Consider the following 25,272-nt stretch of genomic DNA (forward strand, 5'->3'; position numbering starts at 1 on the left):
GTCTCCGTTTTCCTGCTTGCTTGGCTGGCGCATTTTTATTCTTGTTGGTGCTTGCTTTGCTCCTCGCACTTTCTGCTGTTGCTTTTGCTTTACAGTTTTTACTGCTCCAGCATTTGGCGTTTACTTTCGTTGGTCTCTCTTGCTCTCTCTTTGTCTTTCCCTTTGCACTCTTTGTGCAAACTTGGCATTATTGTTTCCTAAGGGCAACAACGGGAGTACACAACGTCAACAGAGGGCAAGCTAGGCTAAGGCCAGTACGGAATAGCCCACCAATCAGCCCCAGCCCCAGCCCCAGCCAAGACAACTGCCTGGGCCTGGGCCACCTTTCCTTATCGCTGTTCAGCGCTATTGTTGACTGCACGACGCTGCCCGCTGCCCGCTTCCCGCTGCCCCGTGCCATTGTTTGCAAATGCGCAAAATTAAAAGCGAACGAAGGGGACAGGCGCTCAAAAGGAATTTTGTTTTTAAATTTAAGAACAAGTCCAAGTCCCTTTTGAGTAGGAGTCGCCTCGCGATGCTGCTATGTTTGTACACATTTTCGAGCATATATTTAATTAAGCTAATTAGGGGACGTGCCTTGGCGGCGGGCATGGCTTAAGCAAGGCTTAGAACGCGTAATTTATTCGCCGCATGGTTTAGTGCACTTTGAACACAATTTGGGGGCGGGCCAAACACATGACAGAGACATCCCGGGTCCAGGGGAGGGCAGTCTGGGGAGTTTTGGAGCCCAGTGTGATAAGCAGAAGAAATATGAGCACCGGATATAAATTGTGTCAGCGGCAAAATGATAAAAAACCACTTAAAGGCGCAAACAATACGGCCGCCAGGCAGCCGAGCCGGCACAATGACAAACCGCTCGACTAACCGCAAGTGAGAGACCGAGCTGGTGCTGGTACAGGGACAGGGACAGGGACAGAACAGATAGCAGGAACAGACTGCACGACGACAGCGGAAACAACAAAAGGACACAACTTGGCGATGACTGTGCAAAGACGTTGTTGTGGTGGTGGTGGTGGTGGTGGGTGGGGAGCTCCCGTCCACCACCAAGTCATTTACGGCATGTCGCCGGAGGGGGACGGGGGTTTTGTGGGCTGCAGCACCCCCAGAGCGCACAGACGGACATTAACAAATACAATAAAAGCGCCAAAGATAGCGCGTCAGGCTTTTTAATGCGCAAAATTGCAAACGTTGTCGGGTCGGGCCGTGCCGGGCTGCGAAAATAATGCGAAACGGAAGAAATTAGTTGCGTGCAAATTTATGCTCGGGGTTGGCAGCTCTCTGCCACCTCTGGGCACCTCCACCCTGACCCATTCTCCCGCCCGCGTTGGGTCAGCGCGCCACAGGAAAAGGGTCATTTTGTAGACGCGTGAAATTTCCGGCCCCCTAAAGTCGTTCACTACTTTTGAGCGTTTATTTCTCCCATCGCATATTTATGGTTTTGACCAGCAAAATAAATGTAGCCTGTAGGCTGTGGGCTTTTCCCCATGAGCCGCCGTGCTAATTTAGTAGCATCGTTCGGGCTTTAACTTTGAGCTTAAAAGTGCGCTCGTAATACAGGCCAACAGCTGTCAGAGTTCTGTGAGTATTCAGCAATTAAGTTGGCTCTTTAAGCGCTCTAAAACGCTCTGGGAAACATCTTTTAAGCAGGTTTTGACGTTACTTACTTCTACCCTTCTAGCAATTACTTTAAGTGGGTAAAGTACTAATCTGAATGTTCTTAGTCTTACATTAATTGTGGAAAATCATTACCGATGACAATTTTTATTGAAGCCATCTAAGTGGGTAGCCAAGTTAATCCTTTCCATATTCAAAAACATTTTACACATCCGAAAAGAGAGGACTATTTCCTTCAGCTTTAAACTTCCCTTTTGCTACCATTAAGAAGTAATTCGCCCCTCGGTACACCGCATGAAAACATTGTGAAAACTGAAAAATGCTTCTGGTACCGAGGGGGAAGGCAATTTTTTATGCGGCAAACATAAGGTCGGCTCGCTGGCACACCGCAACGCATTAAAATTTACGAGCTACGCGGCGGGGACATCAGAAATGATTTGGGAGCCTCCCGCTGGTGACACAACTTATCGTCAATATTTGGGCTTTATTTTGCCTTACCGCAATTCTGTCTCTCCCCCTAGCAATAAGATGAAGATACCAAAAACGAGGAACTACTTAGGCAACTTTCAACATTTATGTGATGGAAACGTTTTCATTTCTTTCTTTGCAGCTTTGATGTGCGGGGGCGGCCGTTCGAGAAGGCGCTGTACTGGTCGGATACCAACTCATTTGGGCCACGTGCGTACTTCGTTACCGGACAGCAGCCGGCAAAGTTATCTGTGGACAATATACAGCTGGATGATGAGGGCGTAAGTACAGTAGGAGGAGGGAGCTGGCCGCTGTTATTGTATATATTTTTTATTGGATTTTTCTTTCTGTATTTTTCGGCTCTGTCAACAGGTTTACCGCTGTCGCGTCGACTTCCAGAATTCGCCCACGCGCAATCATAGAATTAACTTAACGGTTATTGGTGAGTACCAGCGAAAGAGAGCGAAAAAAAAACAACAACTCCACATAAAGGCAGTGTGCACTGTCATTAAAGCTCTCTTGCTCTGTCTCTGACTCTGTCTCTGTCTCTCCTTTTACCAATCTCTCACATAACGGATGTTCTCTTCTCTTCCCGTCTCTTCCCCTCTGCTCTGTTATTTTGTTCTGTGCAGTTCCTCCGCATCAAATACTCGTGTACGATGCCTCGGGTCGCGATGTTGCCGGCGCTGTGGGTCCATTGCTCGAGGGCGATAATATTGTGTTGACATGTGAAGTGCGTGGCGGTAAGTAAATCATGATAAACGACACCAAACGCACCACTCTCGCTCTCCAGCATTCTCTCTCTCTCTCTCTTAGCAAACACACACACACGTACAGGCAGCCACATAAATGTAGCACTCAGACAAAAGGCTATCAAGCCAGGGGCCAGCACAGAAACGCAACTGTTTCAGTTCCATTCCATTCCACTCGACCCTGCCCTGCCTGCCAGTCTATTTAAAGAATTAAAGATGAAAAGCTCCAGATAGGCCCAGCCACAGACCAGCTGCTGGGAGCAGGCGTAGGGAGGGGGAGTGGCACATGCAAGCCTAAGTCATCGTAAATAATAAAAATAAATGTATGTCAAAGTCTGCGGTGACATTGCCGGGGTCCACAGACACAACGACTATGTCTACGGAGGACTGCCACTGCCACTGGCACTGATGGTGTTTGGTGTTGCTGCTGCGGCTGCGGCTGTGTCTGGGTCTGGGGCTGGGCCTGTCATTGCCACTTTGCTTGAAGAAAAATGCAACAATTTTCAGTGTCTGCATGGGTCCAGCTATGACCTGTAGGCATATGCGGCATCGTAAATCTTTAAAGAGGTCTCCAAGGTGAGGGCAGGCAGCACCAGCACCATCTCCATCAAAAGCAACCGCATCGTCGTCTAAACTTTTTACTCTCTCTCTTCCATTTTGGCTTTTATTTTTTTGCTTTTTTTTTTTGCTGGCAAGTGTGAAAAATGTTGTACAAGTTGCTCGCTTGGCTGGCTGACTGAGGATAGCTTAAGGGGGTTCGGTTCGGTGTTCGAGGTTCGAGGTTCGAGGTCTCCTCGCATGACTGAACCGAACCAGAACCTAACCCAACCAAAATGGCTGATGGCGTTGGCTACGACAACGACAACGACGACGAATGCCATGCCACATCCCGCCCCCCGCTCTCCGACACGACCATTATAAATCATTAACTTTCTGACAACAATATTTTGGCATGCACCCCAGACATTTTCCATGTCAACTGGCAACTCGATTTCATGGCAATATTTTTCTCCCTCTCTCTCTCTCTCTCTGCAGTTTATGGTTTGCTTTTGAAAAGTTTTTAAGTCCTCTCTGACAGTGGCCTTAGTTAATTATTTCGGACAAGCTCAAGCTACCGTTCTATGAACTGACTTTAAAAGTGGCTTAAAGGTTGGGCCCACTCTCAGGCCTAGCATTTGCATCCCTTGTGATAGTTGCACTTGGCAAATTGGAGACAAACTGATTGCTCGAATGACAGTGACTGGCAGCTGATGATACTCTGGATTTTGGATGTGCTGCAACGTACCGTTCGACTGTGTTGCTGTTGCTGGTTTACGTGCAGCATTGTGTGGATTTTCCTTGTGGGAATCGCTCGCATTGGTTTTTGGCAGTGCATCACGTCGCTGCTTTGACTAACCGCATGTGAATGAGCCAGATGGAATTTCGAGCTCTCAGCAGGGTGATGTCGACAACATTCGCTTTTGACACCTGCTGAGCGACACGCATCATGGCAGGTAGTGCCGGTGCTAGCACCAAGGATTCGCCATGCAACATTCGCTTGGCTCCTTGGAAGACCGCAATGCAGAGGCTCGTATTTCATTTTGCAACAAGCTGGGCTGAAAGCCAAATTAACTAATATCACAATTCCAGCGCCACATGGTGCCGAGCGAGTGGCACTGAGGCAGCTCCCATTTCTGATTAAACTTAATGCAAATCCTGACGCTATTTTTATGGCTTCCCCCAACTAATCATAGCCGGGGGGGGAGGCAGTGTGCCGTGGCCCCAATAAACGCCAAATGCCAAATTGCTTTATCAACTTTATTAACTTCGACTAATGGCAATTAATACCGGCAATAAAAAGCTAATCTAAGCATTCCGCCATAAAAGGTCCAACCGGTCCTACGGCTACGGCTTCGGCTTCGGCTTCGGCTTCGGGGTTATCCCCATTGTGTCCAGACAGCTGTCCTTTGCATATTATGCTCCGAACAGTGGGGCATTGTCCGGCCATGGACGGCAATTGTCAACAAGCGTAAGTATGGCTTAGCAAATGGCAACGCGTTCGCTCTCTCTAGCTCACTCGCTGTCTTCATTACACAAAGGATGCCGTGGACATTCTCGAAATGAAAGGAAAATGCCAAGACAGGGGAAAAGACAGCCAGGCAGTCGGCTAAATGCCGCAGGGGCAACTCTTATTTGTCTATTATCCCTGCATTCCCCATCCTGCAAGCATTTTTCGTGCGTGTGTCCTTGTTGGCTTATTGTCGCCATCGCCGAGTATCCTTTGCAATCAGCAAGCATTTGAGTTTGAGTTTGGCTGCCCGGAAGAACAGAAGGGAGGAAGCTTAGCCATGGCAGTAAATTCCCAAGTCCACACTCACACTCACACTCACAGTCACCCTCGACCCTCAGTTACACAGAGCATAGCCAATCCTCATCCGAAGTGCCAGTGCCACTCGTTGCTGCCTCAGCTGCTTGTTGCTATTGTTGCTCATTTCCGCCACATTCACTTGGAGCTCACTTAATGGGGAGGCAGCGGGCAGCGGCAGCAGCCAACCGCTTTGGGCACTTAAACGGATTAAAAATATTTTCTTACATTTGATATGTGAGCGAGTGAGCCCAGTCGGCCAGCAGGCGAAGACTCCAACAAACGATTGCAGAAATTTCAATTGGAAATTCTTGCAGCGAGACAGAAATCGAAGCCAACAGCAACTGGCACCATAGTTGATGCTTTAGTTAGTCTCTTGGCTTAATGGCTACTACAAAATGTCATGTCTAGGAGGCTCTTTACCTCTGCCTCTCTCCCTGTCTGAATTCGCTGTGAATTGTTTTCCCATTTATGGGTCATCAGCGTGTCCACCCAAAAACTCTGCTCGTTGCTTTTTCCACACCCACTAATTCAATATTCACGCTTATGCGTAACAGCCAGAACTCTCTCTCTCTCCATCGCTCCAGCCATCCATTTGTGTCCCTCCAGTGCCCAACTTTTGCTAGTTAAGCTGGCTAAGCCTTTTTTAAAAGCCTTGGGTACACACTGCTAAATGCGCATTATCATTAAAATGTTGAAAGTTTCTTTCTTTTTTCTGCTGTTGGTTGGTTCGGTCATAAATTTTGGAGCGCCGCTTCCGTTGGAGTTTGCAACCCAAGCCCCTGCCCAACCTCTCGCTGGGCGGGTTAATAATGCACGAGTGGAAAAGTTTGGCTGCCAAAAGAGAGCGAGTGGCGTGCACGGAAAAATTTAAAATTAATTTATACATTAAGCATTAATTTAAATTTGAATTTTGCTCTATCGTTTGGCAACAGGTCGCCCGGAGCCCACTGTCACCTGGCTGAACGGCACACGCACCTTGGAGGCTGGCAGCGGCGTCTCCATGGGTCGCCATGTGACTGTCAATCGTCTGGAGGTGCACCAAATCTCACGCTCCGCCCTCAACAACACGTATCGCTGTCAGGCGTCCAACACAAAGCTGGTGGCGCCCGTGGAGCGGAGCATACGCATCGAAATGTTACGTGAGTTGCGCCTGCTGGCAGCCAAGTCAATATTTAACACAGAGCTAATCTCTTCTACCCTCAGTCAAACCCACGTCAGTCAATTTAACCAATAAGTTGAAGGTCTTCTCCTCGAGCACGCAATATAATCTCACCTGCATTGTGGCGGGCTCCGTGCCGGACACGGAAATCAGATGGACGCAGAATAATCGGCCCTTCAAACGTGGCATGGTAAGCTCTCTCTCTCTCTCGCCACAGGCCACAATCTAACTCACCTCCCACGCTGCCAAAGAGTGTTGCCTTATTTATGAATGTCCTCCATCAGAGTAGAGAGCGGAGGGCAGGGCACTTTTCTAATCGATTTCACATCTTATCTTTTCCGGGTGCGCATCTTTTCCCTGCACAGCTGTCAACGAGCCAGGGCAATGGACGAGTTATATCCACATTGACATTTCATCCACAACCAGAGGACGATGGCACAATGCTCAAGTGCGAGGGCTCCAATCCACGTCTGCAGAACTCCGCCATCGAGGATTCGCTCATGATGAATGTCATCTGTAAGTGGGAAAAGAGCGAAATGCATAAGCCATAAACCCAGCACCAAATGCCCCAGAAAATCGATTAGAATTTTCCTAAATGCAACGAGCAGCACAAATCAAAGTCGCTGCGGCAAATAAGTCTAAATTATAGGGGAGATTATTTACATACTTCGCTTATACATTCTTTTTTCTGTTGCCCTCAGTCCCTGCCGGGCAGACTGCCGCCTCGTTTGTCAATATTTATTTCGTTGACTTTTAGCGGGGCCATAAAAAAGGCAACCGGAATATTTGTTGCCTTTTGCTTCACATATTTGCCCTCGAAATGTCATAAATTTTACTTTATTTGATTATCAATTTAAAATCAACAGCGAACAACGAACAACGCGAATCGCAACTGAAGGCATTTTTGCCTTTAACTGTGTCAGGGGCCTGCCTTTGGTTAGTTTTTGCACCGACTTTAATCATAAATTTATTGCATTTTAAAGTCTACACCATAAATAATGAATGCCGCCAGAGCGGCTACAACTTTAAGTTTGCGCTTTAGGAAAGAAAAAGGTTCTGCGACTTGTAAAAATGATCCAAAATCAAGTCCACACCCTTCTCTTCAGATATTTTGCACTTACAATTTGTTGCCAATCATGATGTTGTAAAAATAACAACAAAAAAGGCGACAGAATGAGACAGTAGTAAATATTTTATATGGATCCATCATTGATATTGGGGGCGGAACGAATTTAATTTAAAAATTGTTGCCATACTCATTGGTTGGGATTTTTTGTAGCCGGAACAGCAGGAGTCGAAGGCGTAGACGGGGGCTGGGTCGTTGCTGGGAATTGCGTTGTTAACTTTTATGGATTTGGGGCGGTACATTTCAGCTTTTTATTATGCAATAATATTTTTCGATTTTACGTTTTACAACAGAGACACTTGAAATATGCAGCACAGAAGCAATTAGGATGCGAGCTACACTATTAACCAGTTGCATTTTGACTGTCCGTTTGCAGATCCGCCGCAGGTCACCTTGTCGCTGGGCTCCACGCTGCGTCCGGATGACATAAAGGAAGGCGACGATGTCTACTTCGAGTGCCACATCAAGTCCAATCCCAAGGAGCATCGCATTATGTGGTCACATGATGTGAGTTGAGGCAGCTAAACCAAGACAAGTGACTGACCCTTTTGCTGTCTTTTCCAGGGCCAACCTGTCACCCAGAATGTCTCCTGGGGCATCATCATATCCACTCGCTCGCTGGTGCTGCAGCGCGTGGGACGCGTTCACTCCGGCTTCTATGCCTGCTCGGCGGCCAACGATCGCGGCGAGACGCAGTCGGCTCCAGTCAGCCTCAGAATACGCTGTGAGTACACAGATTGTCGCACAGAAATTCAAAAAGTGCACCAAAAATGATGCTGACAGTTGATGTCAGTGGAGCGGAGCATTAAAAATATATATATCTATATGAATGCATAAATTTGGCCACATTTACACATTCATTCTATAGAGAAAATGCCTGCCACAATAACAACAAAGCAGCGTACCGGCAGCGGTGGGGGCAGCCGGCAGTGCACTTGACAAAATCGCACAATATCCTTGTGCCCGCTGCTGCCCCCGTGCTGCCTGTTGCCTGTCGGATGGACAGCAACAATGGCCAAAAACTAAAGTATGCCAAAATGACAGGGAAATATTTTGTGCACAAATCCGTAATGTGCAGGGGGATACAGGGCGTATACGTGGTCTGGTTTTGCTGTCATGCGTGTACACAAATACGAGACTGGCTGTTCCCAGTTTTGATATTTTATCAAACAAACGACACAAAAGTTCACTCAATTTTTAATTCTAATTTCTGCACTGCCCTCTCTATTCATTGATTTTCATTCAATTGATTTTAAACAAAGAAATTATCAGCAAAAGGGAATTCAATTTTCTGTTTACGTTTAAAATTTCAACTTAAATCTGCCAGCAAAGGCTTTACTTTGGCTTTCTATTTTCTAATTTCTGTCTACACACACTCCGCCCGGGCACAGTTTGCAATATTTAATAACATTTTTGGCTTCGTAGTTTCGATTTCGTATACTGCCAATGCACTTGTGGGTGTTCCAGGTATTTGCCGAGCTCCACCCGCAGCACTATTGTTGGGATGTAATGTGCGACATTCATCCATTTATTTGGCAGCACTCTTGCAATTTGATTATTCCATAAAAATGCACTTTGAAATGGTAATTCCCAAACGGAGTATTCACGGCAGAATGGGTGTACAAATTTGTGCTTGAATGCAGTGAAATGTGATGCGGTTTGGAATGAATACCAGAATGATCGAGTAGGAATATTTGTGTTTTTTATTTGCTGGTGACACGCCACACTTGTTGGTTTTATCAAACGCTGATTAATGTTACAGAATTTACACAATAAAACTTAAAACCAAAGCTGCAGCAGCTGTCACAGTTCTCAGGCGCTGAAGTGCCATAAATGTGCATGTTAAGAGCCTTCAACAGTTCTTAATAACACCGCCCAATATTGATGCTAATCGTATAAGTGGTAACTCAATTATGTCTAATTTAATTATATCATTTATATTGTCCATTGTCGAGGTCAGAGCTCTGCTTTTTCACACTTTCACAGCAACCAGCCCAACGCCCAAGCTCCACCCGAAAAGTGTCCGATATATGATTATAATTTGTGGACGGGGCGCAAAAATAAATGAACTATAAACGATAAGTGTGTACACAAACACATATTGAAAATGTCTCAATTACCGGTATAGAGCATTTACTTCCGACTGTATTTCTAAATAATTAATGATGCTTAAATACAAAATGAAAGTGTGTGTTGTGTGCTGTGTGCTGTGTGTCGTGTGTTTGTTTGTGCATAAATATGCATACGTATTCATAAAGTATCCCCCAGCAATGTCCATCCATTCAACCTGCTTGCTCGTTCGTTCCATTGAGGGCCAAAAGTTTAGCCCCAGAACTTAACGTGTCAGGCCCGTGAGGGTGGGTAATAAAAATGAATGATCTGCTTTTATTATTGAAACTCACAGTCATTATTAAACCATTTATAATTATGGCTGAGGTCAGGCGAGCGCCAGCGACAGGACGTGCAGGACATGCACTCCGATACACAGAGGCAGGACAGGGCAGGACAGCCTTGGTCAGGTGAAGAGACACACCTGTCTCTATCCGTGTGTGTGTGTGTGTGTGTGTGTGCGTTGGTTCGTGGGAAAATTGAATTTTTATTTTGCATATTTAATGCATAAAAAACTCATTTTATTCCGTATGCAAACAAGGCAGGTTAAGGCTGGAATATTATTTAATTAATTGCTACAGCAAATGAATATATTTTGATGCCATTTAAGCATAATACTCGCTCACTACATTATGCATAGTTTATTAAGCTAAATATTAAAAAACAACAACAGGCAAATGAATGCAATTATCTGCGATTTTTGAGCCAACAAATCGAATTGAGTGAATTTTTCCGAGCTGCAAACTCAAATAAGTTCAGCAAATGAAAGCAGACACACACACACACACACACACACACAGAGAGAGAGTTTTCCTGCTGCCTCAGCAATGAAAATGAAAAACGGGTAAAAGCAGTAGAGAACACAGTGGGAGAGGGAGAGGGAAAAAACGAAGAAATGGCATTATCGTTCGGTATGCGTTACCCGTTGCCCAATGAATACCCGTGTAGTAACCCTTTTTGATAATTACGATAATTGAAAGTAAATACAAGTACAATGCATAAGGATATACACCGCACAGCACACAGCACACAGCACACAGCGACTGCTGTGCAAATACTACGTGGGCTATTTACACGAGCATCGCGCATCGCGCATCGCGCCACGTAAACATTTACATAGCCAGCGGTCGTGGAGCGGAGTGGGCTGTGGGGATTGATGGCTGATTGGATATGGATGGGATGGAGTAGGGTACCGGGGTGTGTCGTTATTGTGGGGCATGATTGAGATAAATTGATTTATGGTTGCCAACTGCTGGCCGATATCTTGGCAGAAATTAATCAGCAAACGTTCAAACTGACATTCTACGATTGTGAAATTGACGCTGCCATCAAAAATGTATGAGTGCAAACAAACACGAACACAAAAACATCAACTTGGTGAGGTTTTTCCGGAGATTTCATAGAGCCAGCAGCAACATTAAGTGCTCATAAAATCGGGCAATCAACTTGCCAGCTTTATCCTTTATTATGTTTATAATAATCCCAAATTGCGCACTTATGCCGCACAGCCATGGATCTGGCAATTTGCATGCATCGAAAATTCAACCACGTTATGGCTCGAACTTGAGTTGATAATTTCCATGAAATGAAGTGTGGTTATGCCCGTTGATCGGCAACTAGAACAATTTCAATTTCACATTACTTTTTTTCTCACTTATTTTTTATACCAACTTAACCCATTAAAACATTCGTTTCATCTAAAACTAATTATGAATTAGTTTTTTATTTGTTTTCTTTCATTTTTGTCTTTTTCACTCACGTTTTTCCTGGCATTTCCTGCCATTATAAGTTGGCTCGTAATTTTTGCACTTACTCAAATTCTCCTTCAACTATTTTTCATAGACTGCTCATACTTTTGGGCAATTGTTTTATGAAATTTAAATCGAAGTAGAAAATTTCTTAGAAAAATCTAAAGCGCTTAAATGCTGAAACTGAAACTGAAACTGAAACTCCTTTGCGCCTAGAGTAATTAACTTGTTCAAAACATTCCAAGAAACAGCCTCCGACTGACGGTTGATCAAAGACTTCCTCGGGCTAGTTTGCGCCTGACTGTACCCCCCCCGCGCCCTTGCGGGCATGTGTTCGAATACTTGTATGCAAAGTCGTTACACGATTTTCCGCTTACGCATATGACACGCACTAACTTTTCGAATAATTTTTAATAAAAAGCAACAGAAAGTGTTGCGGCTCTGGTAATAAATGCCTCCAGGTGCTTAGAGTGGCTTCAGTTCTCTTTGCTGTTGTTGTTGTTGTTGTTGCATTGTCTTTTTGTTGTCTTTGTGTGTTTGGCGGCGGTTGTTTATGGCAGCATTCCATTGCCGCAGGTTTCAAAAGTTTCAAGGAAAAGTTGTAGTCTGCATGTGTGTGCGTGTGCGTGTGCGAGATTAGCTGAAAAAGAGCGAAAGAGAGAGAGAGCGAAGAAATGCTGGGCATGCCGCGTGTATGACATTAAATTTCAAGTTCAATCGTTTGTAACCAAAAAATGCAAAAATGAGTTTACTTTGAATAAATCATAAGTCGTGTGCCGGAGGGGGTTTGAGACCCCTTCCAGCTATGAGCAAACTTTTTAACCACAGCCATGACACAGCGAGGAGAGCGAAAATAAGAGAGTGAGACTGCGAGAGAGCGAGACTTTGAGAGAGCGAAACGCAAGCATATTTTTGCGGTACTTTTCAACTTAAAGCTTTAAGCTTGGGCAAACCCCGCACACCTGCGACTGGACACGACGACGGCAGATGTTTAGTTTAAATTGAAAATCTGAGCTGTCAATTTGCCATGGCCCCACACCCCGCTCACCCCTCTCTCTATCCTCTCTCACTCGGCTGTCAGCGCAATGTTTGCAATATAAATACTCGATATAGAATCGAAGCAGTGCAGCTGCTCATTACTTTGCATTTCGTTCGTCCCTGACTCAACCCAACTAAATTCGATCTCTCAATTGTGTCTCCAACAGATGCGCCCGTTTGCAGCAGCAGCAGCATCAGCGTGATTGGTGCCTCGTTGGAGGAGGCTGTGCCCATACCCTGCCGCGTCAACTCGGATCCGCCCGAAATCGATTTCGAGTGGACATTCTCGAGCAGCGGTGAGCACTTTGAGGTGCCGTCGGGACATTATGCAACCATACAGGACCCCACGATGACCACCACCAGCGATGTGAGGCGCACCATTGTGGAGGCCAACGAGACGCACTTCGAGAGCTACGGTAGGTGTTGCTGTTGAGTTTAACAATAGTTTCTCAGGTCCATGCATATGCATAGGCACTGCCTGGGGACTAGAGTGCTGCATGTGCTTGCGCTTGAGCAGGCATTAGAAATTAACATTTCGCAGGAGCCCTGGCCAGAGGTGAGACCACACCGAACAATGACTGTTGTGTGGGCAGCAGAGTTTTATCAATATCAAGCACATACTCGGACTGGCACTCGGTACCTGCTATCCTGGCTGTAAATTGGATTATCTGCTGCCGTCCCAGTTGGCTTGACTGAGCTGCTTAAGCAAGCAGAATTTATTTCATTTAACTTTGGCCCAAAAACTACCCAAACTGATGGCAACTTTCGTTTCTTCCCGCACAGTGGAGACGGTCAGCGAGCTGATCTACACGCCCAAGGGTGAGCGGGACTATGGAACGTTGGCCTGTTATGGCCGCAATGCCATTGGCAAGCAATCGGATCCCTGCCTGTTCCAGGTGGTGCCAGCAGGTGAGTCTCAGCTTGCTCTAGCTTGTACTTGCTTGTAATTTGCTACATTTATTTTGTTCTTCTCTTGATTCGATCAATACAGCCAAGCCGGGGGCACTACGGAATTGTACGCTGCGTCCGTATGTGGTCACCTCCGCATCGCTGAATTCATCGAATCAGACGACAATGCATGCCAATCAAATGCTGCAAACACAATACGGCAGACACGAGTCGAATTACCCGCATATGGAGTACGTACGTGAGCGCCATAACAACGGCAACAACAGCAAGAGTCATGCCACGGGGCAACGGAACAATTCCGCCAATAAAAATATGAAGGGCAAAACAAATGCTGGCCACATGAAATCTAATAATAAGCAGGCACATCCACACTCACAGTCACAGTCACAGACGGCTGGATATGTTCTCAGTCAGCAGCAATTGCAGCGCCTCAAAAAGCGAACGTCATTTACACCATCCCAGACATTGGCAGCCATCGAGAGGCAGCGACAGAGGAAACAGCAGCAAAAACAGCAGCAACAGCCAGCAGCTAGCACTGGAAAGTTGTCCAAGGCAGTGGCCAGCGATAAACAGGCTGATGGATTGCCGGCCAAGTCACCCAAGCAGCGAACGCGGCGAGCCAGCAGCCAAAGGCAGAGCCAGCAGAGACAACAGGAGCAGCAACTGGATTCAGGCAGCAAGAAACGTCTTGGGGCATCAATAACAGAAACCGAGAAGAGCCAGCCGAGTGAGGCAGCAAAATCAAATTTATCAATGTCACATGTAGAGCGGACAGGAGGGAAAGGCGATGGCGATGGCGATGGCGAAGGCAACAATGGCAAGCTGCCAGCAAAGTATTTTAATAAGCGACAGAAAAACATGCACGAACAGAAGAAGCAAGAGCTGAAGCTGGAGCTGAAGCTGCAACAAAGACGGCAAAAGCGGGGGGTAAACGCAAACGTAAACGAGCACAACAGCAATATAATCCATCATTATGCAACTGCAAAGCGAAGAAAACGGCAGGCAGCAAATGACATCTTAGCAACGGTGGCAGCAGCAACATCATCAGCAGCAGCAGCAGCAGCAGCAGCAGGAGGAGCACCATCATCGTCAGCTACAACAAATTCAGCTGCGACAAGGACCACAGCAGCAGCCGTGCAAGCTGAGAAGGAGCTGACTGGCAGCAGCAGCAGCAGCAGCAGCAGTGGCGGTGTCGAGGACATGCCTGCAATGAGACGGGCACGCAAATCTTTGGCCATCATTGGCAGTAGCAATGTCAGCAGCAGGGTAAACAAGGAGCAACAGCAACAGTCGATGCCGCCAAATGCACCGCAAATAAGCAACAAGCCGGCAGCAGCAATTAGCGGAAACAACGTAAAGGAAACAGCGGCATCAGCGGCAACAGCGACAGGAGCAGGAGCAGGAGCAGCTTCATCTGTAGCAGCAGCAGCAACAGGAGTCCAAGTCAAAGACAAGACAACATCTAATGATCTTGCCAAGACAGAGGACAATGCCGAGGAGGAGGATGAGACTAATGATGATGATGATGATGATGACGACGACGACGACGATGAGGCAGACACGGACGCTGCTGAGGCTGAAGCTGAATCTGAGGCAGAGGCAGAGCCCCTGCCAGAGGATGATGACGATGCAGACCTGGATGAAGATGTTGCTGAGTTGCAAACAGATGCCGAGTACATGGCCGACGAGCCAAGCGATTTGGCAGAGTACGAGACGGTCGAAGAGGAGGGTGCTGGTGGCTCCGTGCAGCATCAGCATGTGGATATGTTGTCACTGGAGCAGCAACTGGACCTGGAATCACTCGAAGATAATGTCGATGCCGAGGATGGGGACGATGATGCTGATGCTGATGACGATGTCGATGATATGTACAATGTTAGCGACGATGACTTTGTGGCCAGCGTGGCCCTATCCACCGACGACACAACCACCACAACAACAGGAGAGCCCAGAACCAGCAGACAGCCTGTTCAGAGCTCAACTCCACCCACCTCTGCGGAGTGGCAGCAGCCACATTTCGACTACTCACGCATGGAGTACAGCTTCAGCAATGGCGTAGTCACCCAGAGCCTGCTGGGCGGAGCAGGCAATGGAGTTGGAGCTGGAGGTGGTGTTGGAGCTGCCACAACTCAAGATGGCCCATCCGGTGGGGGCACCATCAATTTTGATAATTACGACAACATCATCTACTCCACCATGGAGCTGGAGTGCATGCCCGGCTACGACGGTGGACTGCAGCAGCAATTCTTTCTGGAGGCCTACGACTCCAAGACCAAGAAGCTGCGTCTGAACATGAGCAGCACCTATGTGGATGTGCCAGTGTTTCGGATCGATCTGACCGGTGAGTGATTGGATAAGCACAATCTCAATTGCACACAAGACTCAGGCAGGCAGGCAGGCATCAATCATCATTCCATTCCGTGTGGAGGATACATGCTTAGAGTTTCTAAAGGATTCAATTTGGTATCTCTAAAATACTCCCTTTTATTGTGCACAAAACTTGTTCAAATAGTCCGTTTGCTAGGGAACTCCTGCCCCAGCATTGTTTTATTACACGATGCTTATGCATTATTATATTTAAATGAGGTTGGGCTTAGAATATCTCGAGGTCTGGTGTTGGCGCTACAATATTTACAGTGCTCTGCCAGAAAGCCGCAAACTAAAGACTTGACTTTCATGCGGCCAGCAACAGCAGCAACAGCAGCAACAGGAAAAACAAAAACAAATCAAAGTAACAAACTGAGCAAAAAGTTGAGCTGGCCTCAAGACAAGGCAGGACTGTGCTGGGGTGGGGGGTAGGGGTCGTAGTACGTGGGGCAAGCCAGCCATAGAGCCAAGCCAGTACGCAGATTAATTAGTTGAGGCTGCCAGAACCTCATCCTGCCCTGCGCTACGCCCAACCATTGCGGGCACATGCTGCTGCCTGTTTTGTTGTAATGAATTTCAGCTAGTCAGCAAAACTTTTATGCCAATGGCGTTTTGAGGTGGGGAATTGGATGGGGCAGGAGCAGGAGCCCCAGGGTTCCACAAGCACGTCAACGCCAAGGGCAACGCCATGCCAGGGGGCAGCAGAGAAGTGGCCAACAACTCGAATCGGGCTGTTGAAAAAGCAAGATTTATATGAGAGTTAACAGCGAAACGAAAATTATAATATTACATTTGATTCTGTGGCAAAAAAGCGAGCAGAGGCAGTGGCAGAGTTGAGCCGAAAATGAGGCGAGTTAATGAGCCACATTTTGGATTATTAAAGTTGGCAACTTGGCAACGCGTGTGGGGTGGGGTGGGGTTGCAGAACAGATCTGATCTGATCCCTGCTCCCAGTGCTGCAGTGGCATCTTTTTTTGTAAGCTCTATCGATGACTCCAAGGAAAAAGGGCCAGTGCCAGTGCCAGTGCCAATGGCCATGCCCAGCCCCTACCCAAGGTGGGGTGTGCATCCAGCGATATTTGCAAAGTCAAACGAAGCGTAAAGTCACGATTAGTTAGACAGGCGTGTTAACGATGCTGTCAGAGGGATTCCCGGGGTAAGCCGTTGGCTGGCCCATGCCCAAGCCCATGCTCCCCTCCGCAGAGTGTTTTTGTTCTTGCGGTTTGCCAATGTGTATGTATTAGTGTATTAGTTCTGCCACGCCCCAGACCAGCGCCAGGCCCTGAGCCACCCATAGCGGCGCACTTGTAGTTGCCATTTTAATGAGCTGCTATCGGTGCAGGGAGAGGAGAGAGAGGGAGAGCGAGAGCGAGAGCGAGAGAGCGAGTGAGCACAAACAAAACTTTTGATGCGCGCATTAAGAAAAACCAGAGAATAGAAAAATGGTAAAACGGAACAGGGGAACACGGAACAGGGAATCCGGGAACGGCAGAAACTGAAGAAGAGAAGAAGAAAGAAGGAAGGCACACGGACAAAAGTTTTCAGTTTATGCGCGCTGGTGGCCGAAGTTTTCGCACCGCGACGTGCTAATTAAATGCCTGTTTGCCTAATGAAGTTTGCACTGCACTACAAGTTTTAAATTAATGATCGGGTCAGGTCAACTCATTCCCATTTGCCTCTGATTTCACTGCCTTTATAGATCTGCTACCCATGGACTACTTTCCCGATGCCCATCCAGCTTTGCATTTGGTTGTCTACAGCGTCAATCAGAAGGGTCGCTCCGAGCCGATTGTCCTCGAGAATGTGCCCATCAATGAGGCGGACAAGCGTTCAGGTAGGTGCTTGGGTTGGGATGAGCTAAAGAAAAAAAATAACAGGGGTAAAACTTCAAAGTTTTCCCCAAGGGGTGGTAACTGCGTTCGCGGCAAACTTCTCCTGGAAGCAGCAGCAGGAGCAGAGCGAAGCTGAACATTCATTGCTTTTTAAGCACCATTTCACCTTTAAAAAGTCATTCAAGTATTTGCATATTCCGCTTAACCGTTTTAGTTTCTTTCTTTCATTCATTTCTTTGTTGTCTTGTGGTTGTTGCTGCTGTTGTAAGTACAATTGCTCTTTTATTTAACGAGTTTTGTTTACGTTGGAGCTGCGCTGTCGGCTGCACCTCTACTTTACTCAACAAACATCTCCCACTCCCAAGTGCCACTCGTCCCATCTACGTCTCCGTCTCCGTCTCCTTCTTCTCTTCCGTGCTGTCCAAAGTAGTGACACAAAGATTTCTTATTCATGCTTTGTTATTCAACTTTGACGCTAATTTTCTTTAAAAGTTTGTTTTCGCTTCTGGCAACAATTCAGCGTAAAAAGTGTGAAAGTGCGTGTAAGTTTACTGGGTGTGTGCGTGTGTTTGTGTGTGAGGGATAGCAGGTAGATTTCAAAAGCTTGTTTTACACGCACTTTCGGCGACTGAAGCACCGTTGAACAAAAAATAAAGAGAGACGAAGCTTGCGATGCTCGGATGCTCGATGCTTCGAAGCAGCACCCATCATGTTGCTTTAATGAAGAGTAAGCAAGAGTGGGAAAGAGGAGAGAGCGCGAACGGGAAAGCAGGTAGCGAAAACGAAAGCGAGCCTCGGTGAAGCTCAAAGAGTCAATCAGGCGCTCTCTTAGAGAGGATTGAGATGGAACTATCTCCTTGCATCTGCCTGCATCTGGGCTACTACAGGCAGTTGTTTTACTTTGAAGCTTTATTCCATTGACCAACATATTTGACAATTTCTTTGAATTAGAAACACATTTTATAATTACTTAGCATTAAAATTTTCATTACAGCAAATGTTCTAGATAGCAAATCAAGATAAAATATTTACAAAACATTCCATTTATACAATATTTGCATATAAATTCGATGATTTCCATTACGATTGACCTCATCTTTCATCTTGCGATACAACTCTCTCTCTCTCTCATTTATAATTGTATTCCCAAGTGCCATGTCATCTGATATTATGGATTAATTGCATTTGTTGTCTCTCTAATTCAATCATGAGCAAATTATGCACATTGATGGCCGAAGCCAGCATACGAGCTGGGGACGGGCCCTTCATTGAATCAACAATTGCAATGGCAACAGCACCTTGCCAACATCATCATTAAGTATCTACCTTAGCAGGCATCTTTAGCCGTCGTCATCAGGGTCGGCCGCACTGAGTTATGTATTACTTACGTTCTAATACTGTCCGCACTTGGTCAGCCAATAATGTTTATCTGCACAATTGCATATTTGTACGGTCCGGTTACCAATCACCATGAACAACAAATCCACTCAATCATCTCCTTAATGCGCTCCAGACACCCACGACGAGCCACTGCCCAACGTACGACAGCAGAGAGGAGAGCTCCAGCAGAAGGTCATTATTTGGGGAGTGTGGGATACGATTGTACGCTGGACTGGGCAGCTTAGCCGACCGAGCACCATATTATATCACAGTTACAGTTCGCCCTCAGAATTGGTTCGTGATTGGTTCGTGTGTGTGTGTGTGTGAGCGACCTAATTTCTGAAGCATGCAACACATATGGATAAGTGGGGATGCAATCCACCCACGTCAAGTGTCAATATTTGCACCTTGGCAAATTTAAAAGCTTTTTCCTTCGACGGCAGCAAAAGGGGCACCTGGCATTGGCAACGAAAACTGAGTCTCGGAGTTGAGCTCTGAGCTGGTGGGAAGCATTTTTGCAATGGCAACACTTGATGCCACATTAATGTAAATATAATCAATTTCATGTTTTAGCCAAAAAAAGAAAAAACAAACGAAGGAATAAGTAAAGAAATACGAGAAAGGCAAAACCCCAACAGAGAAAAGAGATATCTTGTTATGCTAAACTGACACACAGAGATTCCCCAGGAGTTACATTATGCCAACCATCCGCATAAGACCCACACCGCTGTGGTCGCTACTGGGGCGTCAAGGTAACAACATAACAGAGGCAGACGAAGCAGCGGAAGGCGACCAGACTCGACTGAGCTCAGGCTACAGCCACAGCTCTGGAGCACAAAATATAAACGATTACTGTACGACAAGAAAAAATACATTAAACATGTCTTATCTGAATACAATATCCCAAAAGACAACGGTGCAGAAAGTAAAGTGAAATGAAATAAAATTATATGTTACGGCGGATCGGGCGCCGGCTCTTGGCTCTTGGCTCTTGGCTGTGTTGCTGGAACGGAAATGTGACCGCCATTGCAATAGATGACAGACAGGCTCTCTCTTCCAGTCTTGTGATACGAGACTCCGCCACACAATGTATCGCATCCACAACGCTTTCTTCTTTATTTATGCTTACTTTGTGTAAACGCATTCCCCGACCTGATGCGTGCGTGTAACCATGTGGGGGGAGGTGGAGCAACGCTGCCTTACGTATTCCCAATACATTTTAACCAATCCACTTTTTCACCATCTCATCGAATCATTTATATCACAAACGGGAGCATTAAATCGAATTAAGCTTATGAAAAGACACAGCCGGAAGGAGAGTAGCCGGGATTCTCTTTGCTCTGGTCTCGCATGGGTCTGGGGTCTGGGGTCTGGTCTCGTCCTGCACTCATCCAAATGAAACTCATGCAAACAATTGGCTTATGAGCCGCACGCGAGACCAGCCTCGTCCCTCCTCCTGCTGCTGCTGATGGTGGTTATGTGGTGAGCACAGAACAGTGCCGGAGAGCACAGGTTTTGTTGGATAGCTCTCAGGTTGGCTCCCTGGCTGGCTGACTGGCAGCTTATCTGCTTAAGTTCGGGCATGTGCATAGTCTAGAGACTCGGGCTACGGGCACCTGGCACCTGGCACCTGGCAGCCCATTCCTGCTCGTTTTATTGGTAAATATTTGCACAAGTGTGAAAATTTCATTACGCCGCCGTGCTTATATTTAAATTAAATTTCTTTTTCTTTTGGCATCTCATCTTATGTGCCGTCGCCTGGCATCCGCATCCGCATCTACATCCTCATCCTCATCCTCATCCCCATCCTCACTCACATCAGTTTCAGTTTCAGTTTCAAGTGCCCTCTTCCTGGCTGCCGAATACTCCTCGTATATATTTTATTTGGCAAGCGATTGCTCGATTCGGTTTTATATTCCTTTATGCTCTTTGTTTGCGATTGGGGATTTGTCGTATGATGACAGAAAGCAAACAGGGAGCAGGCAGCAGGGAGCAGGGAGCAGCGAGAAGTGGTTAATGCTTCAAAAGGTGTCTTGTCTTAGGAAGCAATTCCCAGTATGTTCACTCATAAGTGGAAATAGTACCACCCACATCTGTATTGCTTATCCTCCTCCGTGGGGTGTAGTGCATCAATGAATATTATTCATACGATTCCGAAGCATATCGTGATGAAATTCAAAATGAATTATTATTTCCGCATTGGCATGACATTGAATAAACCAAATAAGCTTCGAATTTAATTTAAATCATTGCCGCAGCAATCGGCGAAATCGTTTCATAAATCATTTAAGCGCTTGATGAGCATGAAAATGATATACAAATTCGTTATTTATCTGCCGTTTGAAGCAGCATACAGAGAGCAGAACATTTAGTTTGAGTATTTAAAAAGGGGCAGACACGGCAGCAGCATGATTAATGTTCATTCCAAATCATCATTCGTTCATCATTTGCTGCGCTGCTTAAATCTAATTAAAACTAAAAAACATTCTACGTCAGCTTGTTATTATTTGCTTTTCTTTTTGGCATTGGGGCATTTAATTCACATACAGTGCGTTACAAAACGCTAAGAACTTTAATGGGACTAGAGAAATAAATATACAGACAAATATTAACTGTTGGAAACTTACACCATTATTAATTTGGATTCTTTCTTATTAATTTTTCATTACAAATGCCACATGCAATCACGCATCGCTGGTATCTTACACTTGCGAAACGCACTGTACGAAGCTTCAAATGTGTACTACACGCATATTTCTATTTATATTTCCCTTTTTTTGTTTCTTTTTCAAAAGTCATGTGCCAGCAATTACAACACACGTACAAATCAGACCTACACGAGACCGTGTGTGGGTGTGTGTGTGTGTGAGTTCGCTTAGACGCAGCCATGCATAAATGAGCAATTTGGCCAGCGGCGCTGTTTCGTCAACATTCGATACATCGGCCAAAAAGAATATTTATTGATTTGCAACTTTGGCGTTTTGGGCGCAGGTTTATAAATTAGCAACGGTCGCAGTCAGCCGCCCTCTCTGTTACATTTTGATAGCATGTCGTTCCGTTCCGGTTAGGAGTGCTCGTATTATGCTGTCTCCTGGCTGCCTGGCCGCCTGGCCGCCTGGCTGTTTGCTTATTGAAATTCTGTGTGGCATATCCGCAGGCGCGCATGATTTGTTGAATGTTAAATTATAGCCAACGTTTAGCCCTGAAATGTTTGCTGCTGCTGCCTCTTGTAATGCATATTCAATGTGAATTTCCCCAGAAATGCCGCAGCGGCAGTCAAACGGATTTTAATTGAAATGCTTAGCAGCCATGCTAAAGCATTTTCAAATACAACAAAAAAACAAACTAAAAAGGCAAAAAAAAAAAACCCAGAGAACTAAAGGAGCAACCAGTGAACGACCTGCTGCTCCCTTGGCCACCACTTGACATGCGTTGTGCGTTTTATGTGCGAAAAATATGAGGAGGGAGAGGGAGACGGAGCGATGAATGCTTGCTCGGCTGAAATAAAAATAGCTGGTCGAGCAGCATTCAAGTGTCTCGCTCGCTGCATTCAGTTTATTCGAATCTCAACAAGCAAAAGGCTATTTATCGGGCATGGTATTCCCCCAGCTATGCCAATAGTGCTCTCATCATCAAATATCTTTAATAGCCAACACATTTATAGGGAATATATTTGTGCAAATGTGTGCACCATTTGTCGCTCTTTTGCGTTTTATTTATCAATAATAGTTCGCACATTTATGGCCTTAACATTTACTAGCGAAGATCCCAAAATGTGCATTGGATCTAAATTTTGGTTTCTCAAAGCAATTTTTGTTCAAGCAAATAACTCAAAGAATGGCTCAGAATTTTGCTAGCAAACTGCTCAATATATTCCCATAAAGGCAGAGTGTGACCAGAGTTGTAAACTGCATTCCGTACGGTTACACTTCTCAAGCCAGCTGCGTTGCTGTGTTTACTTTGTGATCAAACTTTCGCTGTTTTCACTTTGTTTTCTTTTCGTTTTTTGCACTGTGAAAAATGTTTCCATTATTTAGCCAAAATTGTATTTTTTCTGCCACAATTTAAGCTCGAAAATACCGCAGAAACTACTGGGTTTGGGTTTTCATTAATCTCCCACCATTTATTCGTTCACATTTGCATTGCAGACGGTCGCATGGGCCTGTCAATCTTGCCGCTGGCTGCCCTGCTCGCTGGCACACTCTTTACGGTGGGCATTGCCGTGCTCTCCGTGGTGGTCATTGCTGTGCGTAGGCGTCGCGGCCCCGGAGCACGGAACATGTGCGACGACAAGGACAAGCATTTGGGTAAGTCAGCGCAGTGCGGCAGCTCAGTGGTGGGGGACTAATGCGCGTGGCGTGGTCGTTGTTCTTTTGTCAGGCATGGATGTGACAGTGACGGCGCCTCTGGAAACAGGTGCTGGCCATCAGCGGCTCGTTGTGGCTTACACTTTGAAGCAGGGCATTGAAAAGCAGCCGGACATACTGAGTGCACAAAAAAGCGCAACTGGCAGTGACACATCGTCGCCGCTGGGAAATCGGCCGAGTGGTTTATTTATGGGCGGCAGTGGTGGAGGTGGAGGTGGAGGTGGAGGTGGTGCCGGCGGCCCATCAGCCGCTCCCAGCTCTGCCAATGCTGCGAACCATAAAACGATGGATTATGTAAGTGTGCATCAAACATACATGCATACATATGTACATATGTACATACATGAACTGACTCTTTGGCATTTGTTTTCTTTTTTCTTTTTTGCAGGATGTGAGTGCGCCGCACCTGAGCAGCCCGCCCTCCCAGTCGAGCACCCTGCGGCTGGAGAGCGACACTGCGGCCAAGGGCTATCAGACATCATCGTCGACGGCCGCACCGCTCCTCTACGATGCCATGCCCACGCTCAGTCGCTACGAGCAGCTGGGCCTCAACATGGGAAACTATGCGGTAGTCGGAGGGGGCGGTGGGGGCAGCAACAGCACGCTCAGCTCTGCCAGCAGCACCGTTAACTCGGGGAGCAATGCGCTGGCAAACGGTGCAGCTGGAGGGGCTGGCAGCCACTACGCCCACCACATGCATCATACGCTGCCCCACAGCATGGGCCAGCCCACATCGGGCAGCCTGCAGCGGGCTGCGGTGGGTGGCCATGATCCGACACTCACCCTGGCCGACTATCTGACCACCAGCAGTCTGATAGACTACAATTTGAGCAAGGCAGCGGCCGCTGGATCGCCCATGTCCGCCACCCTGCCCACCCACATGACGCTGCCCAAGGGCCTAGGCCTGGGCTCGGTGATGGCTGGGACGAGCCTGTCGCCGTCGCAGCTCAACACCATCACGCACAAGTCCAGCGCCGGACGCAATCACATCATAACGGACACCTTGCCCGGACCCGAAAGCTGCGTCTAAGCGTGGCCAAGGGTAGGGGCAAGGGCAAGTGCATGGGCATGGGCATGGGCATGGGAAGTGGGAATTCCTTGGCATCAAACAAAAGACTGGCGCACAAAAAACAAAAACACTAGCCGAATCGGAGGCCGACTCAAAAGTAAGACAATGATAGCGAATGAGTAACTATCCTTTGCACGGAATGAAAGCTATTCGGCAGCGTCGCTTAGCAGTGAAATTCATAGAACTAAACGAAAAACGAAAAACCCTCTCTCTAAGATTTAAATATATATATGTAATGCGTGTGCGTGTGTAAGTGTCTCTGTTTGTTTGTTTGTAAATGTTTAGAGTAAGTAAGTGTATTCGTAGCCATAATTGTATACTAAACAAAAACGTACTTAACGTTCAACGTTCAACAAGGCCTGCAAGCGTCAGCGTCAGCGTCAGCGTCATTTGGGAGCGCCCAAAATGGCCAAGAGGTGAAACAAATCTTCCAAGAACTTTGACGCCAGCTGAAAGCAGCGCCTAATTGGACAGTAATCGCGTCTCTAGTTGAATTGCCTAAGTATCCGAGAATCGTTGTTAAATCTGTTTGTCCTGGCTACGACAAAAAAAAACATATCCCCTCTTCCTGCCTAACCGAGAGAGCCTGAGCCAAGCCGCAACTATTTGAACTGCCTTCCAACCCTCACAGAAAATGTACAACATCAAAGTCGAGTGTATCGACCACCCCAGAGCAGGCCCAAAAAAACGGGAAAAGTTATATTGGACACGTCTTGCGCCATTGCGTGCCCAGTACTGGCCATTATTTAACTTTTAAACACGCGCCAAGAACAGCAACCGATTTGAATTTAATGGGTATGGTCGAGATGTGTCCCTGTCCCTGTCCCTGTCCCTGCTAATAGCAGCAGCAGCAGCCATGGCAGCCATGGCAGCCAACAAGTGAGCAATAAAGAAAAGTTTAGAAAAATATGCGATAGCCAACCCACACACAGAGCCACAGCTACAGTAACTCCAGTCCCAGCTCCAACCTCGAGCATAATAAGCTCA

General features: G+C 46.6%; 1 protein-coding gene across 3 annotated transcripts in view; it reads left to right on the forward strand.

The window, feature by feature from the left end:
• The window catches only part of LOC117583263 (neural cell adhesion molecule 1), a 58,551-nt gene extending 33,724 nt beyond the window's left edge, over positions 1–24,827 (forward strand). The window contains exons 3-18 of one of the 3 annotated variants that reach the window (XR_004573779.1): positions 2,225–2,363; positions 2,455–2,524; positions 2,715–2,825; positions 6,114–6,320; positions 6,385–6,530; positions 6,706–6,856; positions 7,843–7,973; positions 8,031–8,190; positions 12,529–12,777; positions 13,145–13,270; positions 13,353–15,611; positions 17,337–17,471; positions 22,998–23,156; positions 23,230–23,510; positions 23,605–24,664; positions 24,700–24,827. Coding sequence is in view for 2 of the 3 variants with exons in the window: in XM_034271490.1 (XP_034127381.1) it covers positions 2,225–2,363; positions 2,455–2,524; positions 2,715–2,825; positions 6,114–6,320; positions 6,385–6,530; positions 6,706–6,856; positions 7,843–7,973; positions 8,031–8,190; positions 12,529–12,777; positions 13,145–13,270; positions 13,353–15,611; positions 17,337–17,471; positions 22,998–23,156; positions 23,230–23,510; positions 23,605–24,246 (4,966 nt within the window). In the remaining variant the exon portion in view is untranslated. Of the gene's footprint in view, positions 1–2,224; positions 2,364–2,454; positions 2,525–2,714; positions 2,826–6,113; positions 6,321–6,384; positions 6,531–6,705; positions 6,857–7,842; positions 7,974–8,030; positions 8,191–12,528; positions 12,778–13,144; positions 13,271–13,352; positions 15,612–17,336; positions 17,472–22,997; positions 23,157–23,229; positions 23,511–23,604 lie in introns of those variants that run through there. The other 2 variants (XM_034271490.1, XM_034271491.1) reach the window with 2 other exon arrangements.
• Positions 24,828–25,272: the final 445 nt, after the last annotated feature.

This window comes from Drosophila guanche, unplaced genomic scaffold (genome assembly GCF_900245975.1).
Source record: "Drosophila guanche unplaced genomic scaffold, DGUA_6, whole genome shotgun sequence".
NCBI classification, from domain to species: Eukaryota; Metazoa; Arthropoda; class Insecta; order Diptera; family Drosophilidae; genus Drosophila; species Drosophila guanche.